General features: G+C 45.9%; 2 protein-coding genes across 2 annotated transcripts in view; one reads left to right on the forward strand and one right to left on the reverse strand.

The window, feature by feature from the left end:
* Positions 1-2,379: 2,379 nt before the first annotated feature.
* CBY3 (chibby family member 3) lies at positions 2,380-4,341 on the reverse strand. Its single transcript, XM_029941935.1, is given in 2 exon segments — positions 2,380-3,108; positions 4,266-4,341. Coding segments are annotated over 2 exon segments (738 nt in total). The 5' UTR covers positions 4,316-4,341; the 3' UTR covers positions 2,380-2,420.
* Positions 4,342-17,681: 13,340 nt separating this feature from the next.
* CANX (calnexin) overlaps positions 17,682-26,498 on the forward strand; it is a 33,754-nt gene continuing 24,937 nt past the window's right edge. The window contains exon 1 of the mRNA XM_029941650.1: positions 17,682-17,851. The gene's annotated coding sequence lies outside the window, so the exon portion shown is untranslated. The remainder of the gene's footprint in view (positions 17,852-26,498) is intronic.

Below are 26,498 nucleotides of genomic sequence, written 5' to 3' on the forward strand. Positions count from 1 at the left end.
CATTACCAAACAGTTCCAAAATAGTTTTCATCATTCTAAAAGGGACGCCTTCATCTGCTAAGCAGTGGCTGCCTCCTTCCTACTCCCTCCCCTCCCCAGCCGTTGGTAACCGCCAGTCTGCTTCCTGACTCTCTGGGTTCGCCTATCAGTGATATGCCACATAAACAGAATCACTCAGTACCTAACCCTTCGAGTCTGGCATCCACTTACTGCAGTTTCCCCATTAGCGCCTTATTTTGGGTTTGATTTTTTTTCTGGTGTATCATTTTGACTCCCTTTCCATTTCCTTGTCTGTATATGTTTTTTCTTCATTATTATATTTATTTAAATATTTTATTTCTTTTAAGTCGTCTCTACACCCAATAAGGGACTCAAACTTACAATCCATGGATCAAGAGCCACAAACTCTTCCGACTAGGCCAGCCAGGCACCCCTTTATTAGTTATTTTAATTTTTTTAATGTTTATTCATTTTTGAGACATAGACAAGGCATGAGAAGGGGGGCAGAGAGGGAGGGAGACACTGAATCCGAAGCAGGCTTCAAGCTCTAAGCTGTCAGCACAGAGCCTAATGTGGGGCTCAAACTCACGAACCATGAGATCCTGAACTGAGTCGAAGTTGGACGCTTCACTGACTAAGCAACCGAGGGGCCCCTTTTTGGCCCCTTTCTTAGTTATTTTAAAAGGAAAATGTATTTCATCATCGTAACTATTTTAAATATTTTTCATTTAACCTACATCAGTGTAAATACAGAATTACTAAAATACAAAAAAAGCTCTGCTCAAAAGAAACGTTTTTACACTTAGTGTCTAATGACATGTTTTGTGTGGTTTTCCTCATTGAAATAAGTCCCCATTTTTGTATAAAGTAGCTGTTTAGTAGTGTGCCTGGGTAGCTCGTCTGGCATGTGACTTCGGCTCAGGTGGTGATCTCACAGTGTTCAGAGATTGAACCCCGAATCCACCTCTGCACTGACAGAGGGGGGCCTGCTTCGAATTCTCTCTCTGCCCCTTCCCCACTCATGCACACATGCTTTCTCTCAAAAAATAAGCATTTAAAATAAAACAAAACAAATCCACAGGAAAACCTCTATCAAAGTGACTGTTTAGTAATCCCGAGTCTACTCCTGAAGGAACCTTAGGTGGAGGCAGGACACTCCCTTCTCTCACAGATACCACCTGGCCCCAGGGAATGCCCTGTCTACATTCCAGGGAAAAGGTTGCAGATTGCAAGGACCGGTGTCACCGCCTTTTGTTGTGCAGCCACATCACCCACAAGTACAATACACTCCCTGAAGCACGTTCTATTACACTTTGTGTGTATGGGGGTTGGGGGAAGTGGGCTCCCCATGTCCCTGATCCAGAATCAATCTAGGAGGAGAGCAAAATCAGACACCTACCAGAAGAAAGGAGTGATGCTCACCAGGAGGTGACAGCCGCGATTCAGCTCAAGGCCATTGCTACTGGACAAATTGAAGGTCATGGAGGGCCAAGGAAATCTGGATTTGTAATGTGAAATTTCCAAATTCTTAATTGTTGGCAACTAGGGGCGCCTAGGTGGGTCAGTTGGTTAAGCGACTGACTTTGGCTCAGGTCTTGATCTCACGATTGGTTGGTGGGTTCGAGCCCCTGCCTCTGGCTCTGTGCTGACAGCGCCAAGCCCAGAGCCTGCTTGGGATTCTGTCTCCTCTCTCTGCCCCTCCCCCGCTCATGTTCCGTATGTCTCAAAAATAAATTATCTTAAAAAAAATTTTAACGTTGGCAACGAATGCAAAATTTTTAAATAACCGTGGGTGGAATGAATCCTTTCTGCGTTATAGGCTTAGCCCTGGAGAGTGCTTGTTTGTACTCTGGGTGAGTCAAAGCCTTTATTCGACAGAGGAGGTAAGGAGACCCATAATAGAGAGAAGTGACCCTCCAAAAGCCACGCAGCCATCTGGGAAAGACCCAGTTTCGAGAAAGGTTCGTAAAATACACGTACTCCGGACTCAGGCTGAAACCCTTTGGCCCGCGCCGCCCCTCTTCTAAGCCAGGGGAGCCAAGAGCGAGGTCCCCGATCCTGTCCGCCTCACCGCACCCTGCACGCTGGGCTCCCAGTTTCACTGTCTCCCCGACTTCGTCCTCCGTCCCTCGGACCAAGAACGCCACCGCCCGCCCCTGCCCAACATCCTCGCGCCCCGTCCACGCCCCCCTCCCCTGGCACCGCCCATTGCAAGCCTGGCTTCCACACACCTTCCTCCACGGCCCTATCGCGCCCTCCCGAGACGGGCTACCGGCTGAGTCACTCGTCCACTAACGCGCACTAAGCAACGGTCCCTACCCGCGGGTCGCGAGCCCCAGCCGGGCCCACTCGGCGGCCTGCAAAAGCTCGCGGCGGGCGGGAGGAGGGAAGTGCGCGTGCGCCGCACGGGCTTTATTGCGTCACCGCGACTCCAGAGCGCGCGGCTGGATCACGAGCACGGCGTTCGCGCCTTCGCGTTTGCGCATCTTCCTCTGCCAGGAGCGCGCCCCGGAGGCCGGGCTGGCCCGCGAGTCGAGCGTCTTCTCCAGCAGGTGCACGCGCGCCGTGGTCTCAGTCAGCATGTCCATGAGCAGTTCCTGCTGCAGCTTCAGGTAGTTGTTCTCCTCCAGCAGCAACTGGCTGTTGACCCCCTGCACCTGCGTCTTCCAGCCTGCGTTGCTGGGCGACGGCAGCGGCGGCCGCGACCGCCCCGGCTGCCTCTCGGTGGCCCACCGGCCACCGCGGAACACGAAGGCCTCGTCCATCAGGCGCAAGCGCGGCGCGCCGTAGCTGAGGCCCAGCTCGGCCTGGCGCGTCCGGTGGTCTAGCAGGTAGAAGGTGGACATGGAGGAGATGCGACGCAGCGGCGGGCGCCGCGGGGAGAAGCGCCGCGAGAAGTGGTCCGCCCAGAACTGCCGCAGCTGCTCCCACAGGCGGCTGGTGTGGTCCCAGCTCAGGCACCCGATGACCTCCAGGGTGAAGGCCGAGTGGGCCTTGTGGGGCGCTCAGCTGCCTGGTGCCAGGCCTCGAGGACGTGGGCGACCGGCGCTGCGCCCTTGCGGCTGAAGGCTTGGTGTCCAGAATGATGAAGACGAGCTAGGGGCACTGCTGGGGAGCAAGAGTGTGGGTGAGCAGCCTGCTTGGACAGGCTGTGAGGTCACACCGCGAGGATCGGTGGACAGGGCTTAGCTCTGAGGCTGGCACTAGGGTGCTGGTCGCCGAGGAGCCCATCGCTGCACACTGGCGCTGCCAGCGATCTTCCCGAAACTGCCTTCCCCAAAGACAAGTCTGTGTCAGGCCCAGGAGATCTATATGCAGATGAAGGGCCATATCCCTTGCTTTCTGAGCGTAGGGCCTAGGGCTGGCTGCTATCTAAGGAGAAGGGAACAATAGAGACAGGTACTTTAAAAGTTGAGCAGGACTTTGCCACATGAGTTGAGGCTGGACTGGGGAGAGCCTCTAGGCAGAGTGAAGCCAGGCTGTAGCTTGCATGTTCCCCATGTGAGGAAGAGTTTGAAGTAGGGTTGGGTGTAGGGACTCCCTACACGAGGAAGCTGGAAAGGGGACCAGGGCATAAACTTCATACAGTGGATGAGAGGGCACTGCTGGATGACAAAGCCAGGGCTGGATCTGGATTCAGAAACGTACTTGGTAGGATGTCTGAAATAACCAATGCATTATTGCCAAGTTTAGTTATTTTACAACCTGCTCTGGGCTGGCACAGGCCTGGTCTGGGCCGGCACAGGCGAAGGTCTGGCTCGGAACCCACATGTGGATGTAGAGGACAGTAATATGCTCAGTGACATCTTGGGGGCCTCTGCCATGGGCTAGGACCTATGCTTGGGATTCAAGGCCATAGAGGTTATGCAGACTACACATGACATTTCTCCAAGCAGACTACATCCTCGAGAAAGCTGAAGTCCAGATAACAGACAAGTCTCATTCTCTGTCTCCCCCAACGCCTGTAAGTGCCGACTCTATTGTATGGGAAGAGACCTATATGTTCTCTTTTAAATTCCTCTCCTCACAGAGGGTGAGAAGGGAAGGAACTCTCTATCATGCCTTCATCAATCCAATACACACTTATTCCTCTCGCACACAGCTGGGCTGAAGGGGTGGTACTATCCCCTAGGTCTGGCCCAGGGCATCATCTCTCTCTCTAGAAGCCCATAGAGGGCCTGAGAGGTGCAGCCAGGCCCACCCTTAAGGCCTCACCTTCCTAGAGGGCCCTTTCCCGGTAATGCTCGCTTCGTGTTGTGCCTCACCTGGAGGATGTGTCGGAGGTGCCGAGCTGCTGTCCCAGGCCTGGCCCCATCGCTGCCCTGCTCAGCTGCTGTCCACCAGCTATGACTCACAATGCCTCCAGGCCAGGTCAGCCCAGGACAGAAGGGGTGCTCATGTCTAGCTATAAAACAGACCCTGGGGCTCTCCCTGTATTCAGCACCGTTATTGTTTGCTGTGTTCCAGACGTGGTTGTACAGAAGTGAAGAAGATACTCCCTTATCAAGCTATAACAGGTGTGTGTGTGTGCTGGTGGTGGGGGGGGGGTTATAAGCAGAGGCACAGATAAGAGTTTGATGTAAGGGACTAATTGAGCAAGATAGTCCCTAAAACAAACAAACAACAAAACAAAAACAAGATAGTTCCTAGTGAAGCTTACCCTAGTGTCATGGCAGGTTCCTGGAAGCGGAGACTGAGATGAGGATTCTTGTTTAGGAATTTATTGGGGAAGCGCTGCCAGGAGAAGGGGGTGGTGGGGGGTGGGGAACAGGACAGGGCAGGGAAACTAAAGCAAGCAGGGGAGTGGCCTCACGTGGAAACTAGCTTCAGTCCCATCCCATGGGTAACTGCATAAATTGCACCAGAGTTCGGCCTCCTTGCCACAAGAAAGCTAGTTTTTAATGCCCTCTCCCTTCTCCCCTACCCTTAATCTCCCATCATGTATTGGCCAGGGCAGCTGTGAGTTGTCAGCCAGCACTTAAGTCACTTATGAGGTGGGTACATCACCAGGAGAAAAGATCTGTGGGGCCCCAACAGCAGACAGGAGAGAGGAAGAGGATAAATAATAAAAATGAAAAGAGGGCTGGCTCAGTGGTAGAGCATGTGACTCCTGGTCTTGGGGTCATGAGTTTGAGCCCCATGTTGGGGGGTAGAGATTACTTAAATGTTAAAAAAAAAATAACTAAATGAATAAGAATTTGATTGTGAGGGGTACCTGGGGGGCTCAGTCAGTTGTGTATCTTGACTTTGGCTCAGGTCATGATCTCACAGTTTGTGAATTCGAGCCCCACATCAGGCTCTCTGCTCTCAGCCTGTCAGTGCAGAGCCCGCTTGGGATCCTCTGTGCCCCTCTCTCTGTCCCTCCTCCACTTGTGCTCTCCCAAAAAGAAAGAGAGAGGAAGAAAGAATGAAAGAAAGAATGAATGAATGAATTTGATTGTGGTGCATACAATGGGGAAAAATAGAGAAATACAGAAAATGACTTTAGGACATGGTGTTCAGTGAAGGTACCTGACATCCATGCTAAGACCTGAATGATGAGGACACCCCAGCTACATGAAGATTGGGGGCTGGCGGCAGAAATGAGCTGGGCCTCTTTGAAGGACAAGCACCTTGTGTTGAGAAAATGGAAGGTGATTACCTGCCAGGCACACCCAAGTTGACTGCCATCACCTAGGGTTCCTGTCCTCAAGGGCCTCTTCCACAGGCCTCCGGGTCAATTCAGCCTCCTGCGTGGACCTCCAAGGAGTCGGACCCAGCTCCAGGGAAGTTCACATCCTGGAGGAGAGCAAGCAGGTAGTGTCACCTCCTGGGAAAGTTTTTCTTGAACAGTCTTACTAAGATATAATTGACAAGTATTTATTTAATTTTTTTCAGTGTTTATTTTTGAGAGAGAGAGAGAGAGCACAAGCAGGGGGAGGGGCAGAGAGACAGAGACACAGAATCTGAAGCAGCTCCAGGCTCCAAGCTGTCCACATATAACCCAATGCAGGGTTGGAACTCATAAACCATGAGATCAAGACCTGAGCCGAAGTCAGACACTTAACCAACCGAGCCACTCAGGCGCCCTATTATTCTTAAGTACACTTTACACCCGACATAAGGCTTGACCTCACAACTTTGAGATCCGGAGTCGCATGCTCTACCAACTGAGCCAGCCGAGCACCCCATAAGTGACATATTTATAATGTACAGTTTGATACGTTTTTATAATTTGATGTAGGAAATCATCACCAAGATCAAGAAAAGATATCCATTATCTTCAGAAGTTTTCTCTGCTCTTGTGATTATAGTTTGCATTTTCTAGAATTGTATATAGAAATATTTTGTATGTACTTGGTTTTTACACTAGCTTCTCCCAGCATAATTATTTTTAGGTTCATCCATGTTGCATTTATGAACAATTTCTTTTGTACTGAAGAATAGCATTCTGTTGTATGGAAATGCCACAGTTTATTTTCCTGTCTTCTGACTGATGGATATTTAGGTGGTTTCCAGAGCGGGGGCTTTTACAAACAAAGCCCCTCCCAATTCTGTGCACAAGTCTTGGTGTGGCCAGATGCTTTCACTTCCCTTGAGTGAAATGGCTGGCGTCTTTGGTAGGTGTACGCCTACCTCTTTATGAAGCCACCAGACTTTTTCCGGAAGGGTCATATCTCACCCGCAACGGCAATGAAGGAGTTTCTGTTCTTCCACATAACTTGCCAACACTTTGTATGATAAACCTTTCCTATTTTCGTCAGTCCACTGGGTATGTCTAAATTGTGGTTTTAATTTCATTCCCCTAGTGGCTAATGATGTTGACTGTGTTTTCATGTGTTTATTTGTTGCCCTCTTTGGTAAATTAAGGTCTTTTGCCATTTTTTCTTTCTTTTAAAAAATTTTTTTTTAATATTTTTATTTATTTTTGCAAGTCAGAGACAGCGTGAGCAGGGGAGGGTCAGAGAGAGAGGGAGACACAGAATCTGAAGCAGGCTCCAGGCTCTGAGCTAGCTGTCAGCACAGAGCCCAATGCAGGGCTCGAACCCAGGAACTGTGAGATCATGACCTGAGCAAAGCCGGATGCCTAACTGACTGAGTCACCCAGGTGCCCCCCCCCCCCCAAATTCTTTGCCAAACTTAAGGTCACTAAGATTTTTTCCTGTTTTCTTACAGAGGTTTTATGGTTTTGGCTGTACATTTAGGTCTGTGCTACGTTTTGAGTTAATTTTTGTTTATAGTGTGAAGTGAGAATTGATTTTTTTTCCATATAGATGTCAACCTGACCTAGCACCAATGACAGAAAAGACTAGCCTTTCCTTCCTAGTTGCAGTCCTTTCTGTCCTTGCTCATCATGTGACTATGTCCAAACGTCTGTTTCTGGGCTCTCTGTTCTCTTCCATTGATCCCTATCTATTCTTGCACCAATACCATATTTTCTTAATTATTATAGCTTAATTATTGTAACTTCATATCTGGTAATATATATTTTCCAACAGTGTTATTTAAAGATTGTTTTGGTTTTCTAGGTCTTTTGGAATTCTATATAATTGAATTTCCATCCTAATTTTAGAATTAGAATGTCAGTTTCCACAAATAAACCTTCATGCTCACTGTTCAAAACTCTCTCTTCCTGTCACGAGGACACTTGAGAACTCAAATCAGCCCTCAGAAGGTTGTCTGATGGACGTGGAATCAGAGCCCAGGAATATTTTAATCAAGCCAGTGATTCATTCTCCCTGTCTCTCTCTCCAAATTGTATCTATGTTATTAAGGCTAATTTTCATTAACAACCTCACTATTTCATGCAGGTCATGGGTGGCCATGGTATGCAGAAAGTTTCAGTTTCCCTTATTGCCTTACAAAAAAGGGAAAGCTATAAAACCCAAGGAGTCTTCTCTAAGTTTATTTATTTTGAGAGAGAGAGAGAGGGAGAGAGAGAGATTGAGAGCAGGGAGGGGCAGAGAGAGAGGGAGGGAGGGAGCACCCAGAGAGGATCCCAAGAATCCCTATCAGGCTGTTATTGCAGCGCCTGGCTCGGAGCTTGATCTCACGGTTCAAGAGTCTGATGTTTAACCAACTGACCCACCCAGGCACCCTAAATATGAACGTGTTTGATGGCTGTTGATACACATTAAGATCAGGAGGTTTTTTCACCCATGGCTCAATAACATATTCATTAATTGTCTCACTTCTGAAATGAGTATCACACTAAGGTAGAACTTAAAATTGAGCCCATCTTTGGAAACGTAGTCTTTCTGAAACTGGAAAAGTTTTAAGTTGTTTTTTCCCTAAAACAGACTTTAATGCTTTTTATTTTTATTATTATTTTTAATATTTATTTATTTTGAGAGAGAGGGTATGCGCACACGTGTGTGCAAGGGAAGGGCAGAGAGGGGCAAGGCGGAGGAGGGGCAGAGACAGAGAGGGAGAGAAAATCCAGGTGGGCTCCATGCTTTCAGCATACAGCCTGGCTCAGAGCTTCATCTCCGGAACCATGAGATCATGACCTGAGCCGAAGTCAAGAGTTGGACACTCAACCGAGCCACCCAGGCACCCTAAAACCCAAGGAAATTTGTACTTGATTATTTAAATAGGAAAAGTTTAGGGAAATGAGGGACAACTAACATGTTAATTCCTTTTACAAGCAGACCTTGATTTTGAGGAAATGTCATGAGAACTGCAGAATTTAAGGTCCGCAATAAAAAAACATTGCTTCCTGGCTCTTTCGGGTACTCAGTGCCAATATCATCCCTGGAAAGACCAGACCCGGAGCCACCACGGAAAGGAGTGCTAGGTACCAAAACATCTGAGTTTAAAGACATAAAGTTCATTCTAAGGGCACAGAGGAATGAAGAAGAGGAACTAAAAAATGCATCTTCATTTCCTCACATTACAGGCAAATATCACAGTGGCTGTGAATGTCAGTGGATCCCTTCTCTTGGCAACCGAGAGGAGTACTCGGAATACTCCCAAAACCAAGGACACAAACCTGTTTCCCCCCCTCGGCTATTACACTTGGTTCCTGAGATACTGTTAGTGACAATTGCCCGCCCCCAACAATGAGGTGTTCTCTATGCTAACATAGTGTATAAAAAAAGAATTCTGCGCCTGTATAGAACTTGGTAAAAATCATTCTGATAGTACAGAACACAAGACTACAGGTATAAGGAATGCACAAGCTTCATTTGGTGCCTCCATTTTTTTGTAGATTTGGCTATTCGCTCGCTTTTCTTCCAGGTGCCTTTTTAGGAAGAGCAAATTAAGCAGGAAAGGATGCTCTTCTGATCTGTAGCTTATCCTTCCCTTGGGCTTTTTCTGTCTTTTTTTTTTTTAATTGTTTATTTGCTTTTGAGAGGGAGAGAGTGAGTAGGGGAGGGGAAGACAGATGGAAGGACAGAGGATCTGAAACAGGCTCTGCGTTGATAGCAGAGAGCCCAACGTGGGGCTCAAACCCATAAACCATGAGATCATGACCTGAAGTCAGATTCTTAACCAACTGAGCCACCCAGGCTCCCCCGGCTTTTTCTTTTTTAGCTTCTCCTTCACTCGGCCTCTTGGGCTTGGTTGTGACAGCAGTGGGGTGGGGTATAGCTCACAGGCCAGGCCATGGGAGTGGTCTAGAGGTGGCCCTTTTTCCCATGCTGCTCTGAAGCCATTGTGCCTTAAAATTAGTTGCATGCATGGTCTTTGTTTTGAGGAAGAGAGAAAGAAGAGTGTGAGCAGGGAAGGGGCAGAGAGAGAAAGAGCCACAGAATCTGAAGCAGGCTCTAGGCTCCGAGCTGTCAGCACAGAGCCCCATGTGGGGCTCCAACCCACAAACTGTGAGATCATGACCTGAGCCAAAACCAAGAGTCAGACGCTTAACCGACTGAGCCACCAAGGCGTCCCATCAAACATGTCCTTTGGGATCTGCAAGTCCTCTATGTGAAAAGATGTTTACATTTTCTGTTTTAATAAAAAGAAAAATCTGGAACGAAAATGTTAATGCGTGTTCTGTCTGCTCTAGAGAACCACCTCCGTCCTAACCAGGAAGCACCACTGACCCGGAGTCTGCGCCTGGGCCTGAGCAGAGGAGGCTAAGCGGCGGGCAAGGCAAGCAGGCAGGTATGGGAAGGCGAGCTCCGCTGGGGAGTGGAAGATGTCAGTCTTTCTGAAGAGTCAAACGTAGGCTGAGCATGTGCAGCCTCTCACAGCATGGACTGGACGGAGCATGCGCCAGCTGAGCTTCAAAACACCTGCCTTGAGGGTGACTGGGACCAGATCACAGGCCACATAGTGCTTATTTTCATCGGAAGAAAACATTTTTGTTGTCCTATTTACATGTTAATTTGAGGGGGTGCTTGGATGGCTCAGTTGGTTGGGTGTCCCCGCTCTTGATGCTCTTGATCTCGGCCCAGGTCATGATCTCACATAGAAAAGTATATACTGTCTGTACCCCACCCCACAAATTCCTGACCCGGGAGTTCTAAAACCCTTCTAGGGTCACTTGGGTGGGTCAGTGGGTTAAGTTGTCTGACTCGACTTCGACTCAGGTCATGATCTCATTCATGAGTTCAAACCCCACATTGGGCTCCTCACTGACAGCTGCAGAGCCTACTTGGGATTCTCTCTCTCCTTTTTCTCTGCCCCTCCCCCGCTCATGTCTCTGTCTCTCTCTCAAACAAATAAACATTTTTTAAAAACCCTTCTAATTTCCTAAGCAGTAAGAGTACCACTAGGTACACTCTGCTCTAATATTTGGTCTTTGACCCTTTTTAAAAAAATTAATTTATTAAAAAATTTTTTTATTTGCATGCATGCATACGAAGTGGGCGGGGGGCAGAGAGAATCTTTAAAAAAAAAAACTGTTTAGGGGCGCCTGGGTGGCTCAGTCGGTTAAGCCTCCGACTTCGGCTCAGGTCAGATCTCACGTTCGTGGGTTCAAGCCCCGCGTCAGGCTCTGGGCTGATAGCTAGCTCAGAGCCTGGAGCCTGCTTCTAGTTCTGTGTCTCCTTCTGTCTCTGCCCCTCCCCCTCTCATGCTCTGACTTTCTCTGTATCAAAAATAAATAAAACATTAAAAAAATAAAGTATTATAAAAAAAAACTATTCATTTTTGAGAGACAAAGACAGAGGATGAGTGGGGGACAGTCGGAGAGAGAGGGAGACACATAATCTGAAACAGGCTCCAGGCTCTGAGCTGTCAGCACATGGGGCTCGAACTCAGGAGCTGTGAGATCATGACCTGAGTCAAAGTTAGATGCTTAAGTGACCGAGCCACCCAGGTGTCCCTAGAGAGTGAGAATCATAAGCCATCTTCCTGCTCAGTGTGGAGCCTGCTATAGGGCTTGATCCCAGGATCACGGGATCATGACCTAAGTGAAATCAAGAGTTGGATGCTTAACCCACAGAGCCACGGAGGTACCCCGATCCTTATTTTTGATACAGAGTTTCCAAATCCTTTGGAATTTCCTGGTCTTAGCTGGTCTTTTGCTCTCTTGAGGTGACTCTTGGTGGGCTCCTGTGTGATAGCTAGTCACCAGAAAGACCAAGCCATGATTAGAAGCTTGGAATTTTCAGCCACATCCCCCATACTCCAGAAAGTGAAGAGGGGCAGGGATTGGAATTTATGATGGATCGATCATGCCTACATGATGAGGCCTCTATAAAAATCCCCAAAATGTGGGTTCAGAGAGCTTCCAGGATGGTAAATCATCCATGTGTCCGAGGGGTGACATGCCCCCAGTGGCGTCGGATGGAAGTACAGTCTGGCTGTCTTGCGGGACTGAACCCTTAAACCTGTGAAGCCTGACACTAACTCTGGGTAGTTGATGTCAGAATTGAACTCAACTGGGGCGCCTGGGTGGCTCAGTCGGTTAAGCGTCCGGCTTCTGCTCAGGTCATGATATCATGGTTTGTGGGTTCAAGCCCTGCGTCGGGCTCTGTGCTGACAGCTAGCTCAGGGCCTGGAGCCTGCCTCAGATTCTGTGTCTCCCTCTCTCTCTGACCGTCCCCTGCTCGCGCTGTCTGTCTCTGTCTCTCAAAAAAAAAAAAAAAAGGATTGAATTGACTGAAGTATTGTCAGAAAAAAGGCATCACAATTAGTGGCAGAAGAGGACACCCCACATTTGGTGTCGGAGGAAAAGAAAATGCTTCAGAGGAAGCTTTGGGGGTAATAGAAATGTTCTGGATCTCCATTATGATAGCAGTTACATGGTACTATACAATTCTCAAAATCACGAAACTACAATAAAGTTGAAATTTTATTTTTATTTATTTTTAATTTATTTCTTTTGAGGGAGAGAGCATAAGTAGGGAGAGGCAGCGACGGGGTTGGGTGGTGGGCAGAGACACAGAATCCCAAGCAGGCTCCACACTGTCAGCACAGAGCCTGATGTGGGCCTGGAACTCATGAAACTGTGAGATCATGACCTAAGCAGAAATCAAGAGCCAGAGGCTTAGCTGACTGAGCCACCCAGGCACCCCAGTACTTTTTTTTTTTTTTTTTTAAGTAAACTGGGTGACTCAGTCAGTTAAGCTTCCGACTCTGGCTCAGGTCATGATCTCAGTTTGTAGGTTCGAGACCCACGTCGGGCTCTGTGCTGAGAGCTCAGAGCCTGGAGCCTGCTTCAGATTCTGTATCTCCCTCTCTCTCTGCCCTTCCCCACTCACCCTCTGTCTCTCTCTCTCAAAAATAAGTAAACATTAAAAAAATTAAAAAAGGGGTGCCTGGGTGGCTCAGTCGGTTAAGCGCCTGGCTTCAGCTCAGGTCATGATCTCACGGTTCATGGGTTCAAGCCCTGCGTCAGGCTCTGTGCTGACAGCTCAGAGCCAGGAGCCGGCTTCAGATTCTGTGTCTCCCTCTCTCTCTGACCCTCCCCTGCTCACATTATCTCTATCTCTCAAAATAAATAAAAAACATAAAAAAATTAAAAATAAAAACAGTAAACTCTACACCCAAAGTGGGACTTGAACTCCTGACTGCCAGATCAAGAGTAGCATGCTCTATGGACTGAGAGAGCCAGGCACCCCATTTATGTTCTTTTCCCTCTCAATTTGACAATGCCAAATTAGTATCGGTACAGAGGAACGATCATCACTAGCCTAGCCAGCAAGAAAGAACAGGATGGGAATGTAGGGTGCTCCTCTGGCTATGTGCTGTAAGATTTAGTAGATGGAGGCACAGATGAGAGCAAAGGAAGAGACCAAGTTATGGAGCCAAGAAGGCCTTTATTGGGATCTGCGATTCCCGGGCAGGTTCCGTGACTCTGGGTGTGGGGAGTCAGGGAAGTTGCGTCTGGTACAGGAGGCGCGAGGTATTTTATGGGTGAAAGACTTCCGGTCCGGTCCTGGGAGGGCAGACCACCAAATAAGGGCACTTTAGGGACGTGGCGGGATGGGATAGGTTGCCTCCCCTGTCAGGGTGATAGGAAGCTGGGGCTTCATGATTGGCTGTTTTCAAACTGGTGTGGAACATTCCAGGTCTGCAGGTGATGGGTGGGGTGTCGGTGCACGGTGTTTTTTCTCCAACCCACAGCAAAATGGCTGCTCGGTCACCATCTTAAGGTAACTTAAGGTAATCTTTCCAGCAAAGGAAGGTGGGCTAAGCAAGGGTGAGGGCGGCTTTGCAGGTGGTGGAGAGTCAAGTGAAGTTATAAGCAGCGATTGGATAGGAAGGACAGATTTTTCAACACTTTTGTTCATGGTGTGTTTGAAACATTTTTTATTTTTATTTTTAGCTTTTTAAATTTAAGTTTTAGAGAGAGAAAGAGCCTGTGAGCTGAGTGGGGACCAGAGAGAGAAGGAGATAGAGAATCCTAAGCAGATTCTACACTGTCAGCGCAGAGCCCCACTAGTGGGGTTTGATTTCAGGAACCGTGAGATCATGATGTAAGCTGAAATCAAAAGTCACGTAAGGACGCAGGTCTGAACCAAACTGACTCTAATCATTAGACAATAGAAGGGCACACATTGCCCAAGGCACAAGGGACCACCCTTGTAATACCCTTACCATTCCTAAGGGCAGGCCTAGAAATAGAAGCTATAGGTAATCACTTATTGCTTAAGGCTAGTTACACCCTACGTGAGGGTCCTGGGTCTACTCTATGATTGGTTAACACTCTAAATGTTGTAATTGGATAAACCTGCTGTCAACAATATGGTATAATAATGATTGGATCACTGTACCTATGTCACAATTTCCTGTAACTCCCCCTTCCCAAACTCATAAAAGCCCTGCCCCACCTTTGTTCGGGGCGCTCAGCATGGATCCGCTGCGCCGGTGAAGTCTATGAGCCCGAGTTTAGGCCCCGGTGAGCCTAAGCCCGTAATAAAGCCCTTTGCTTTTGCATGCGTGACTCGGTCTCCCTGAGGTTTCTGGTTTTTGGGGACGATAAAGAAATCTTGGGTATTACAGTCAGATGTTTAACCGACTGAGCCACCCAGGCATCCCATAAACATATATTTTGTTTTTAAAATTTAAACACAAAAGCAGACATTTATGTGGTTGTTTTTAAAAGTTCTGTACCCAATGTGGGATTTAAACTTAGGACCCTGAGATCAAGATTCCCATGGTGTACCGATTGAGCCAGCCAGGTACTCACATTTATGTCATTCTTTTTTGAAAAATAATATACATATGTTATTAAAAATCTTCCTTTTTGGGGCACCTGGATGGCTCAGTTGGTTAAGTGTAAGACTTCAGCTCAGGTCATGATGTCACGGTTCATGAGTTTGAGCCCCACATCCAATTCGGTGCTGACAGCTCAGAGCCTGGAGCCTGCTTTAGATTCCGTGCCTCCCTCTCTCTCTCTCTGTCCCTCCCTTGCTCATGCTCTCGCTCTCTCAAAAATAAATATTTAAAAAAAAGAAAAGCTTCCTTTCTGCTTTTCACTAATGGGGCCATATATTGCCACATGAGGTACATGAACCTTTAGTCAGAAAATGAATGGATCCACAAGTGTGGTTATGGAAAGATCAACAAGGAGCAAATTACCCTGACAGATAACACTTGGATTGCTCCATCTCTTGGTAAATATGGCATCATCTGCATGAAGACTCGGATTCGGGTGGTCTGTACCATTGGAAAACACTTCAAAGAAGCAAACAACTCCCTGTGGCCCTTCAAATTCTCTTCGTCATGAGTGGAATGAAGAGAAAGACCACTCACTTTGTAGAAGGTGGAGACGTTGGCAACAGGGAAGACCAGATTGACAGACTCAGTAGAGGGATATACTGAGGTGTCTACAGTGATAATTTGTATAATCTGCTCAGTTAATCAATAGAGACTGCTTTCAAATTGGGGGAAAAAATCTCATTCCTCAGTGTTTTGTCCTTTGCTTCATCCTTTGAAGAACATTATGCTTTAGCCAAAAAAAAAAGAATCCCCAGCAGGATCTCCTGTCCCGCTCTGTCTTGGGCCCAGACAGGATTCCCAGGCTCAGCCAAGTTTGAATTCCCTCTTTTGGGGGGCTTTACAGTTCATCTCCAGTCACCCAGCCTCAGATTTTCAGCATTAGCTTTGATTCTTCTCTTTCACTAGCCTCCCGGGTCCACTAGACCATTTGTCAGCATTAATATTTAATGCTTGGGGTGCCTGGGTGCCTCAGAAGGTTAAGCATCTGACTCTTGATTTTTAGGTCCTGATCTCACGGTTCCAGAGCTCAAGCCCTGCATCAGACTCCTCGCTGACAGTGTGGAGCCTGCTTGGGATTCTCTCTCTCTCTCTCTCTCTCTCTCTCTCTGCCCCTCTCTGCTCATTTTATCTCTCAAATAAACATTAAAAAAACAAAACATTTAATGCTAGTGTTTCTACACACCCTGCCATTCCCTAATCCTGCCCTTAAATCAACGGCAAGAAGTGGTTTCCTAACTGGCCTCATAGTCTGTCTTTCAGATCTCCCTGGAATCATACAAAAATCATCTGAAATCCAAATCTAAACCATCTCCCTGCACACTTTTTTTTTTTAATGTTTATTTTTCAGAGAGAGCATGAGCAGGGGAGGGTCAGAGAGAGACAGTCACAGAATCCGAAGCAGGCTCCAGGCTCTGAGCCATCAACTCAGAGCCTAATGCAGGGTTCAAACCCATGAACCATGAGATCATGACCTGAGCTGAAGTTGGATGCCCAGCCAACTGAGCCACCCAGGTGCACCCTCTTTGGCTAGGCCTTGAAAGCCTGCTCCTAACCCATCTTTGGTGCTGACTTCCCATTATTCTCTTAAACAGCTTCCTCTAGCCAAAACACTCTTGGACATGGTGTCCTTAGACACACCCTACCCATCCTGCCTGTGCATATGTTGTTCCCTCACGTATAGAAGCCTTCTCCAACTCTCCAATTATAGAAATCTTGCGTATCCTACCAGATCAAGATCAAGTCTTATCTCTTTCCCTGTCCATTCTAAATTTTTTTTAAAAAATTATTTATTTTGAGAGAGAGCACACACAGGAGGGGGGAGAGAGGAAGAGAGAATCCCAAGCAGGCTCTGCGCTGAAGAGTCTGATGTGGGGCTCAAACTCACAAACCAAGAGATCATGACTTGAGCCAAAACCAAGAGTCAGATGCTCAACCAACGGAGCCACCCAGGGACCATCCCATTCTAGTTGAAAGTTCCTCCGAATTCAAAGCCCCATTACACTCTCTTTAACCTTTCAGCACCTTTATTGGAGTAGCTCATTGTTTGGAACATGTGGCATTCAGAATATTATAAGTAAAATCCTCTTACATAGATTTGAGGGTTGAAGAATTGGAGAATATTAAGCTCATGCAAACACCAAACTCTGACCCTTTTCTCTGGTTCTTGGGATAGGTGATACATCTACTGATACCAATTTTTTTTTTTTTTGAGTCTAAGATTCAGCCTTTGGGTATTAAAACAATGGAAGACAGAGACCAGGACCTAAAACGGTCTAGAAAGGCCATTGGCCCTTTCCATATTCTCAGCATATTAAAGTGGGTTACAAGAATTGTGGTGTGTCTGAAATCTTACCACTGCACCATCCTTTTCTCGCAATCCTTTCGTCTCTGTGCCCTTATGTTTAATCTTATTTAAGGAAACATTGCAAACTGAAAATGGAAATAACCTTGGATTATAGTATTCTGGACTCTGTTGGGTAAGGAGGCGGCCGCAGACTGCTGCGCCCAGAGAGATGACTCTGCAGGAACGCCGGTTACCCAGCGCTGTGCAGTCAACTCCAGGCCGGGCCAAGGGAGCCCGTGCTAGGTTCCATCCGAGCCCCGCACACGCTGCCTCTGGGAACTGGCCCTTCTCAAAGGCTCAACTGATCTCCCACCCCTCTGCCGGCTGTGATTTGCCCTCTAAGCAAAGGGAACGGGATGCCCATCCCGGGTTCCAGGTCCAGGCACCAGCGGGGTAGAGACCAAAGAGTCGGGAACGAAACCCCGGGCACCAGGCCCACTAAGGCATCGGGGCAACCGGGCGCGGGAACGCGTGCCAGACCGGCCCCGCCCCAGGGCGCGCGCACCCGAGGTTCCCCATTCCGTTGCGGCCCGCCCCCTTCTCTCCCGCCCAACCAACAGCCACTTCCTGCCTCACTCCTAGCCAATCCCCACTCTCCACGAAGAATAGCCCTAGGGGGCGTATGGGAAGGTGCATTGAGCGATAGCCGCACCGACCAACCGAACCCTGAAGCTTGCGAGGGGGGGGCGGGACGTGGCGCCGGCTGTAGCTACTCAGGGGCGAGGGGCGGACGCAGGGCCGGGCTTCGCGCAGTGGGGCTCGCTCGCGCGGCAGCAGCGGTAGCCGAGGCCTCTTGGTTCTGCGGCACGTGACGGTCGGGCCGTCTCTGCCGCTGTCTCCGCTGCAGCGCGGGGCCAGGTGTGCGGGCGGGTGTAGGCGCGGGCGCCACCGACGGTCCCCGTAAAACTCGAGGTGAGACAGGGGGCCTGCGTGTGTGTGTGTGTCCTCCGGCCTGTGAGGACCCCAGAGGGGCCCGGGTGCGCGGCGCGGCGGCCCAAGGGCCGGGCGTGGTCTGGGCCGAGGGGGTCGGGCTGGGTTTCGAGGGCCCAGGCCCCGGCAGACGCGCCAGTCCTGAGGGATGAGGCCCGAACCTGGGCCGCTTGGTTTGAGGGAGCCAGGCCCAGGCCGCGCTGTTGGGGTCAGGAGGCGTGGCAGGTGCCCTGGAGCCTCTCTTGACCTCTTGGTAGCTAGCTTCTTCCTATGGCCTTGCTTCTAGGGCTTTCTAAGGCCTTTGCTGGCTACCTGGGAAGCCGCGGGGTGGGTTGGAGTAATCGATAAAGGACTGGGGTGGGATTGGGCCTAGTGGGTACTCCTAGCAGTGGGAAAATGTGGTATCAGCCCGAGAGAGAATGTTTAGGATTAGCATTACACGTTCAGTATTGGAAAATAAAGCTGCAAAGCGAAGACTGAACCCTAGCACTCCGAAGACTATGGAGAATGTGCTAGAACACGCCTTGGTTGAAGAATTTCAATCTTAACGTGTATACGTATTTGGGGATGGGGAGTAATCCAGTCGGAAATTCACCAGACATTAAAAGCAAGAAAGCCCCCCAAGAGCTTACTGTGGGCAGGTCGTTTTATAGTGGGGGAAACTGAGACCCAGAGATACGAAAGGACTGGCCCAAGGTCATGCCATTAATTTTATTATCACGTTTGGGATTATAGTTGAGAGGGCAGGGCAGTTTTGGTGTATGCTTAAGGTTAAGGCCCCGGTCGAAGTCCTTTATGGACCATTTGCTGCTGTGTGAAATTCCCCCCAAATAATGGGCATAACAGTACCTGATGGAGTTGTTAGAATTAAATTGAGATGTGTGTAAAATAAGAGAAGTCTGACCTATATTCGCTGCCGGATCCATACTGATTGCAATAAATTATTATAGTCCGAATGCTGTTGGTCCACAACACTGAGGTCGTGCTCTTTGAATTGGTTAACTCCTGTTTCCCAGTACCTGAAGTTACATTTTTGGCAGTGGGAGGGAGAACTGGATCTAGAGAGTTAACTGCAGGGCATGGCCTAAGTGCGTGGTTGAGGGAAGTTAAACTGAGTCGAATATTAAAAGTTTGGGAGGACAAAGGTGGGCCAAAGTTAAGTCTCTTTACCTCTAGTTTAGGAAAGGGAATATTTCAGTTTTTTAATGAGTAGAGCTTTTGGGGTTTTGTTGGTTGTTTTTAAGGGACGAATTGTATTGATTTTTGAAATCATTCTGTATCTTAGCTTTTCCGGAATTAAAAAAAATTTTTTTTGAGGGTCATGAATAGAATCACTGCCATGTTTGCAACCTTGCAGTGGTTACGCTTTGAGCAGACTTGGAACAGAGGTAGAGCACTGTGTGGGAGTTCTCCTTTGCACCAGCAAAGGGTGCACAAGCCAGCAGGCCCGGTGAGGGGATCGAGAGGCGGCTAGAGTGAACTGTGTGTTGGAGTGAATGTGTCCCACAAAACCAGATTTTCTGACCCATATGAAAATGGGTGTTCGCATTCCTCTCCATCTAACTTATCGAAGCAGGACAGACAGTTGAACTAACACGTTATCTTCTGAGAACCCTGAGAGGTAAACGGCTGGGCACAGACTGTTGTGGCCGTTTGGCAATCGTGCTGTTGCATCCTTTAATTAGAGTTCACTTTGCCCTGCAAGATAGCCTAAGGGACAGAGTGACAGTTGGAAGCAGAATGCAGACAGAGTCTTGAATTCCAGGCCCAACAAGGTAACTAGCTTAGGAACCCACCTCAGTTTCCACATCTTTAAAATGGAAATAGGAACTCTCCCAGACGCTGCACCATTCCGGGGCTACTGGGAGGGACAAATGAGAAGGGGAACCAGGAACTACTTTGAGAAGTGTGCAAATCGAAGAACTGGCAGCTCCTAACTCCTAAGCAAAGTAAAAGTGCCTGAACATAGTTGTAACCTATATAGCTTACTGTAGGACTTTGTCAGGAAAGTGCCGGTTGGATGCTTTTTTAACTGCAACAGATGTACTTTTAAATTAAGCTTAACTGGTGCTGTGAAAACTATTTCCAGAATTTTTTTTTTAAGAATTTAGAGAATCTTCAGCAGTGTGTTTGAGTATTCACATGTTAAACATACTTGGTTTATAGCAAAAAGGAAAGTGCTTTTGAAAAATGGATTATAATGTTCCTGTCAGTGAAAAACAAAATTTAAAACGATAAACAAGGTAGTATATATATTTTTTAAAATGAATGAGATACAGTTTTACGCTTGATCTTAGCCAAAAGACTGAGAAGCGATGAGAGAGGTATTTTTAAATAAAGACCATGTGATATGTAGTTTCTCCCCCCTTGAGTGCTTTTGCGTTTTGACTAGATGCATGCGTACTACAATCAGAAGGTATAAAAAGTAGTGGTAAAATGGTTCATCTGTGCTTGGAATCTAGTTCCTTTTAACTGGTTCCAATCTAAGATTTAAAATTTCTCATTTGCCTTAAAACTCAGAGTTTTAGAACCATTGAAATGCAAATGGTATCACTGGGCAAAACCTAGTAAGAGTAGAAATCACTGCTAATGTTGGGCTTACGTATGTAAGCCAGGCACTGTCATAAGCACTTTCTACCTACATTTTGTTTATGTAGTGATCCTGAGAAGTATTTGGTGGGTGGTTCTCATTTAAGAGATGTAACTGAGGCCCTGAGGTTAGTAGTTGGCCCAGTGTGCCAGGTAATTGGCTGGTTGAGGAGGGATTGTGACTTCTGAGTTCCTGCTCGTAAGCATCACCGTATATCTAACTGTGACTTAAGACAGTTTATGTAACTTCTCTTAGCTTTATTTTTCTCATATGTAACCTGAGGGTGATCGAACCTCCTGGGGTTCTTGTGAAGATTAAATTAGATGAGCCTAAATGATGATACCTAAAACCTAGAAGACTTAACTTTTGAAAAAGGTGTATTAATAGATGAGTGGATAACCTACATGAAAGACTGCCTCCTTTCTTAACACATTTTAAGTTTATTTTTGAGAGAGAGAGAGAGAGAGAGGGAGGGAGGGAGGGAGGGAGAGAGAGGGAGACACACAATCCAGGTTCAGAGCAGGCTGAGTTATCAGCACAGAGCCCAATGCGGCACTTGAACTCATGAACCATGAAATCGTAACCTGAGCCAAAGTCGGAGGCTTAACCGACTGAGCCACCCCAGTATCGCTATACGTTTTAAACTAAGAACATTAGCTAGATCATTTCTTCTGTTTATCTTTCTAATTTCTCATGGATTAAAGGAATTAGTTGAAATATCTTTTAAAAGATGAGTCCCACAAAGAAAAGCCCAGAGCAAAATGGTCTTCTTGGTTAGTTCTACCAAATATTTAAGGAAGAATTAATACCAGTCCTTCATAAACTCTTCCAAAAATAGAAGAGAGAACACTTCCCACCCATTCTATGAGGCCAGTACTAACTACTCTAATACCAAAACCAAAGACTTCACAAGAAAATTGTAGACCTGTATGGTTTTTTTTTTTTAAGTTTATTTTGAGAGAGAGAGAGAGCACATGAGTGGGAGGAGGGGCAGATAGAGAATCCCAAGCAGGTTCTGTGCTGTCAGCACCAGCCCAACATGAGGCTCTGTCTGTATCTATATATCTGTATCTATAGATTTTGACCTGGTCTGAAATCAAGAGTTGGATGCATAACCTATTGAGCCACCCAGGAGCCCCAGTAGACCTGTATCTTTTATGAAAATAGACGCAAAAATCCTCAAAATGCTAGCAGATGGAATCCAGCAATATAAAGACTCCACACCATAACCAACTGGAAATTATCCCTGGAATGCAAAGTTGGTTCAACATACAGTGATGAATGTAACACACTACATTAATGAAGGACAAAAACTGCATCTCAGTAGACACAGAAAAAAACAGACAAAATGCAGCTCCCTTGGATGATAAAAAAAATACTCAGCAAACGGAATACGGAGAACTTCCTCAACTTGATGAAGAGGCAAATAATCCCTTCCTGGGAATTTCTTCTGTTCCTCTTTTAATTTCTCATGGATTACAGAAATTAGGGTTGAAATTTCCTAACTTTGAAGCAACAGGTTCCCACATATTAAAGCCAAGAACCAAGTGGCTTCATTGGTGAATTCTGTCAGAAACTTAGGGAAGACTTAACTTCACAAACTCTTCTGGAAAATAGGAGAGAATACTTCCCAACCCATTTAGACTAATATTCCTTTAATACTAAAACCAGACAAAAACTAAACAAGAAAAGAAACCCATATATGTGTGTGTGTGTGTGTGTGTGTGTGTGTGTGTGTGTGTGTGTGTATAGTATACACGTATGTGTGTGCATACACATATATGTGTGTGTATATGTATTTTAACATAAATTCTGTGCCCAACATAGGGACTAAACTCATGTCCCTGAGGTCAAGGGTCACATGTTCTACCGACTCAGGTGCCTCAGACCAATATTTTCTTTCTTAGGAAAAAAATAGAGTTAACTCAAAAAGATAAAATATAAAATTGTAAATTTAATTAGTTAAAAATATTTAAGTCTCCATTTGTTTTAAAGATCTTTCTAAATAGATCTTTAGGATAAACGTTTATGCATTACAGGATAGAAATTTAATTTAAAAACTTTTTTATAGAAGTTTATTTTTGAGAGAGACAACACGAGCGAGGGAGGGACAGAGTGGGGGAGACACAGAATCCAAAGCAGGCTCCAGGTGCTCCAACCCACGAACTGCGAGATCATGACCTGAGCTGAAGTTGGACACTCAACTGACTGAGCCACCCATGAGTCCCGAAATTTAATATTTCTGTAGTGTTTACACGTTCCTAAAGTTGATCCAAGTGGTTGTCCAGATTTATCAAAATTCAACACAGCATGCGTCTGTTTCTGTTAAATAGGGTATTTTGTGTGCAATTGAAGTCTCACGTACATTATTGTGTATAGTTTGTCTTTTTTTCAGGAGTGTGCTGAGAACAGAATTATAATTAACCAAAAATTAACTTTTGGAGAATTCATGAAGAGAAGTAAATGATGACGGAGCAGGGAAAAACCAATCACAGATAAACATGGACATTTCTATATACCAGTGTTAAAATTGAATAGACACCATTTCAAGGAAGAGTTAAGAAATCCTACAATGTAATTGGTGGAAACCAGGTTTTTCTTGCTATGCAAAATTATTTAGCTTTGCTGAAAAACCTTAGAGGAGTAAGCAAACATATTGGCCTAGCATGAGACTTGAAGGTGTAGTCACTATGGTTGTAGTGACTCAGAGAACAAGCTATTTGCATATACCTGTAAAGTATTGGACTCTGATAGACTTTGTATTATCTTTTTCTGTTTTCACAGCAAGCCTTTCAGCCAGTAGTACTATTAACGCATATCTATAAAATAGGGAAAGAAGACTCCGGGAAGTTCAGTCAGCTGACAACAGAGGAGCAGGAGAGTCTGGAGCCCAGGTTTCTCTGACTTGAAGGTTATACCCCACAATACACTGTATTGCCTTGGATACCAGGAATTAATTTTCTGATTCCCCAGCTTTAAAATAGGGAATTTCCATCTCTATAATTGAAGATGTGTTCACTCTTAAAAAGAGTGGATTGAAGTATTAAAAGTGAGTAGATTAAGTGCTCTTAAAAGACTCTTGTCCCTGAGATTTTGAGAGCTGGGCTTTTTGCTCTGTCCTTGGGAAATTGGGAAGCAAGCCAGAAATCGTTTATATTATAAGTTTATATTATAGATGGGCAGGTGGTTGACTCCTGTTTTCTTGGCTTTGTGTACATTCGTATATGCGAACCCAGAGGGTGGAGATCTCCAACCTGGATATAGATAGATAATTACATTTGATACCAAAACAAACTGTAAGGAAAAGAGACAGGCTTGAGATCTCCTCAAGTTCAAATTTCCTCACATTTCTGAGTCTTCTTTTAGGATTATATGCTTTACAGAATGAAGTCCATTTAAAGCTGATTTTGAGACAACTTTGATCAAGTCTGAAGTGCATCTTCATTGAACCAGTGTACATCATTTTAAATAGCTTTTAATTGTGAAATAATTGTAGACCTAGAAGAAGTTGCAAAAACAGTGCCAAACAGTCCCTGGTACCCATCACCCAGCTTCCCCCAATGGTAGCATCTTACATAACCGTAGTTCAGTTTTAACTCCAGGAAGCCAACATTGGTACAATCTACAGACCTTATTTATAATTTACCAGGATTTATATGCACTTGTATATATGTATGTAGTTCTATGCAACTTTACCATGTTGCGAATTCGTTTTTGAAATTGCTACCTTTTTGACATTGTTTTAATTTTTTTAACGTTTATTTATTTTTGAGAGACCGTGCAAGTGAGAGAGGAGCAGAGAGAGAGAGAGGGAAGGAGACACAGAATCTGAAGCAGGCTCCAGGTGCTGAGCTGTCAGCACAGAGCCTGACACAGGGCTCGATCTCACGAACAGTGAGATCATGACCTCTGAGCCAAAATCAGACACTGACTGAGCCACCCAGGTGCCCCTGGCATTGTCTTTTATAAAAAGAAAATACGAGCATGAGTCTTAAGTAGTGTTAACAAGCTTGTGTGCCTGTTGTGCAAGTTAGATAAATAAAAGACTAACATTATGAGTTTATTTTGATATTGACCCCCAAACTCTCAGCAATTGATTTTTAGAACTAATACTACAGTATTAGCGTATTCATACACTCTGGAAACATAAGCGCAAGTATATATAATGATATCAAGGTCCCTTTTAATCTATAAAAAATTTTTATGTTTCTCAATTTTTTTTTTTAATTTCCTGGCCCCTTATGTTTCTAGACTTTATGGACAACTGTATTATGTAGATTGACTTCCTGAGGGTCAGAGACTTTTTTTTCATACTTAATATGTAGTTGGCACTCCATGGAGTTTAATGTCATCAACAAACATTGGTTTAGCGTCTGACCCAGGCCAAGTTTTCTGATGTGTATCAGATGCATTTTTTCCTTTAATTCCTTTGCAGTACAGAATTCCCAGGCTGCCAGAAGTGAGTCTCTTTTTTTCCCCTTTTTAATGTTTGTTTATTTTTGAGAGTGAGACTGTACCAGCTGGGGAGGGGCAGAGAGAGACAGAGACCCATAATCCGAAGCAGACTCCAGCCTCTGAGCTGTCTGCACAGAGCCCAGTGTAGGGCTTGAACTCAGGTACCTCAAGACCATAACCTGAGCCGAAGTCAGATGCCTGACTTACTGAGCCACCCAAGTGCCCCCAGAAAACAGTCTTTGAACCCTGCCACCCAGCTTTTGCCAGAAGCCCAATTGACTGATTATTTGAAGGCTCTGCAGTTTGCTGATCTCTCTAGAACCTAGATGTTGTAGGTTTTATTTTTTAGATTAAGCTTTAGATCAGCAGAAGTCAGAACTTGGACTATGTGGTGTTGGCCCCCATCGTATTGGTGTTATTGAGTTAGCCTTTGCTTTCATTATCCTAAGGCAGAGCTGCGCGAAACTCGTATTTGTATGTAGCCTAAGAGTGTTTTTAAGACCACTGTCCACTGGACTACTGTCCACTTCAGTAGACTCAATAGATGTAAAAAGATTTTCATGTTTGAGCTCTTGTTTTTTAACTGCTGGCTGTCCTGGATGGAGGTCCCTGCTTGTGGTGATTGTAATTTGACCAAGATAGGAATTTAAGCAGGCCCACTGTGAGGCTTCGTGTGGCACTGAGTATCCTAGTTAGGAGTTATACATTCACTGGGCATTTGCATCCTGGCTCAGAGGGGCTTTGCTATAGAGTTTAAGGGTTTTGGAATGATAAAACGTCTGAGAGAGAGGAAGAGAAGATAGTCCCTGATAGAAAACCAGAAAATGAAGTGCTTTAAGAACACAATGGCTTAAAGTATGGCGGGGGTGGGGGGGTGGAATTTGGTGTTATGGCATTCAGGAATGTGGTAAGCCTTGCCCTTGAGCTAATACATTTTACCATGAATTAAGTAGAGAATTTTAGGACACATGGCCAGTGTTTCTTTACTAGAGGAAAATGTTTCTCGGTTTAAAGGTAACTTTATTCACTTTTACTCCCGAGCCTTTGAAATACAGGGACCACTTGCTCTGTGGCATTTGGGAAATTGAAGGGAGGTATGCTATTTTCTTCTAAAAGCATTATTGCTTTCTCCTGAGCTGCTTGTTGGGTATTTCCTATCGATAATCTTAGAAACAGGAAAACCCAGTGACAATAGAAGTGTGTGCTCTGCTTAGGATTCTGTTAGCTTAAAGACAAATGAAGACCTTCAAAGGGAGAACTCCCCCTGAAATCCTCTTCTGAAATCCTCTTGGATGTTAAACTCTGTGAAGAATCACTTTGTGTCTTGAAGATGAAAGCATTTGTAGAATTAACAAGTAAGGCTCATGGCACTCGGAAGCACAAACCTTGGCTTCAATAACTGATTTGTGGCAAGTCCATCTCTGGTCCTCAGTTTCTTAAAAAGGAGAGTTAGACTCGATTCCTACAGTATATTTCAGCCCCAGTAAGGAGATCAACCATTGGAAGCAAAATAGTAGAGCACCCTTTCATGTGTGTGTGTGTACATAGTGTATATATACGTATGTATAAATATATGTGCTGATT

This window comes from Suricata suricatta, chromosome 6, assembly GCF_006229205.1.
Source record: "Suricata suricatta isolate VVHF042 chromosome 6, meerkat_22Aug2017_6uvM2_HiC, whole genome shotgun sequence".
NCBI lineage: Eukaryota > Metazoa > Chordata > Mammalia > Carnivora > Herpestidae > Suricata > Suricata suricatta.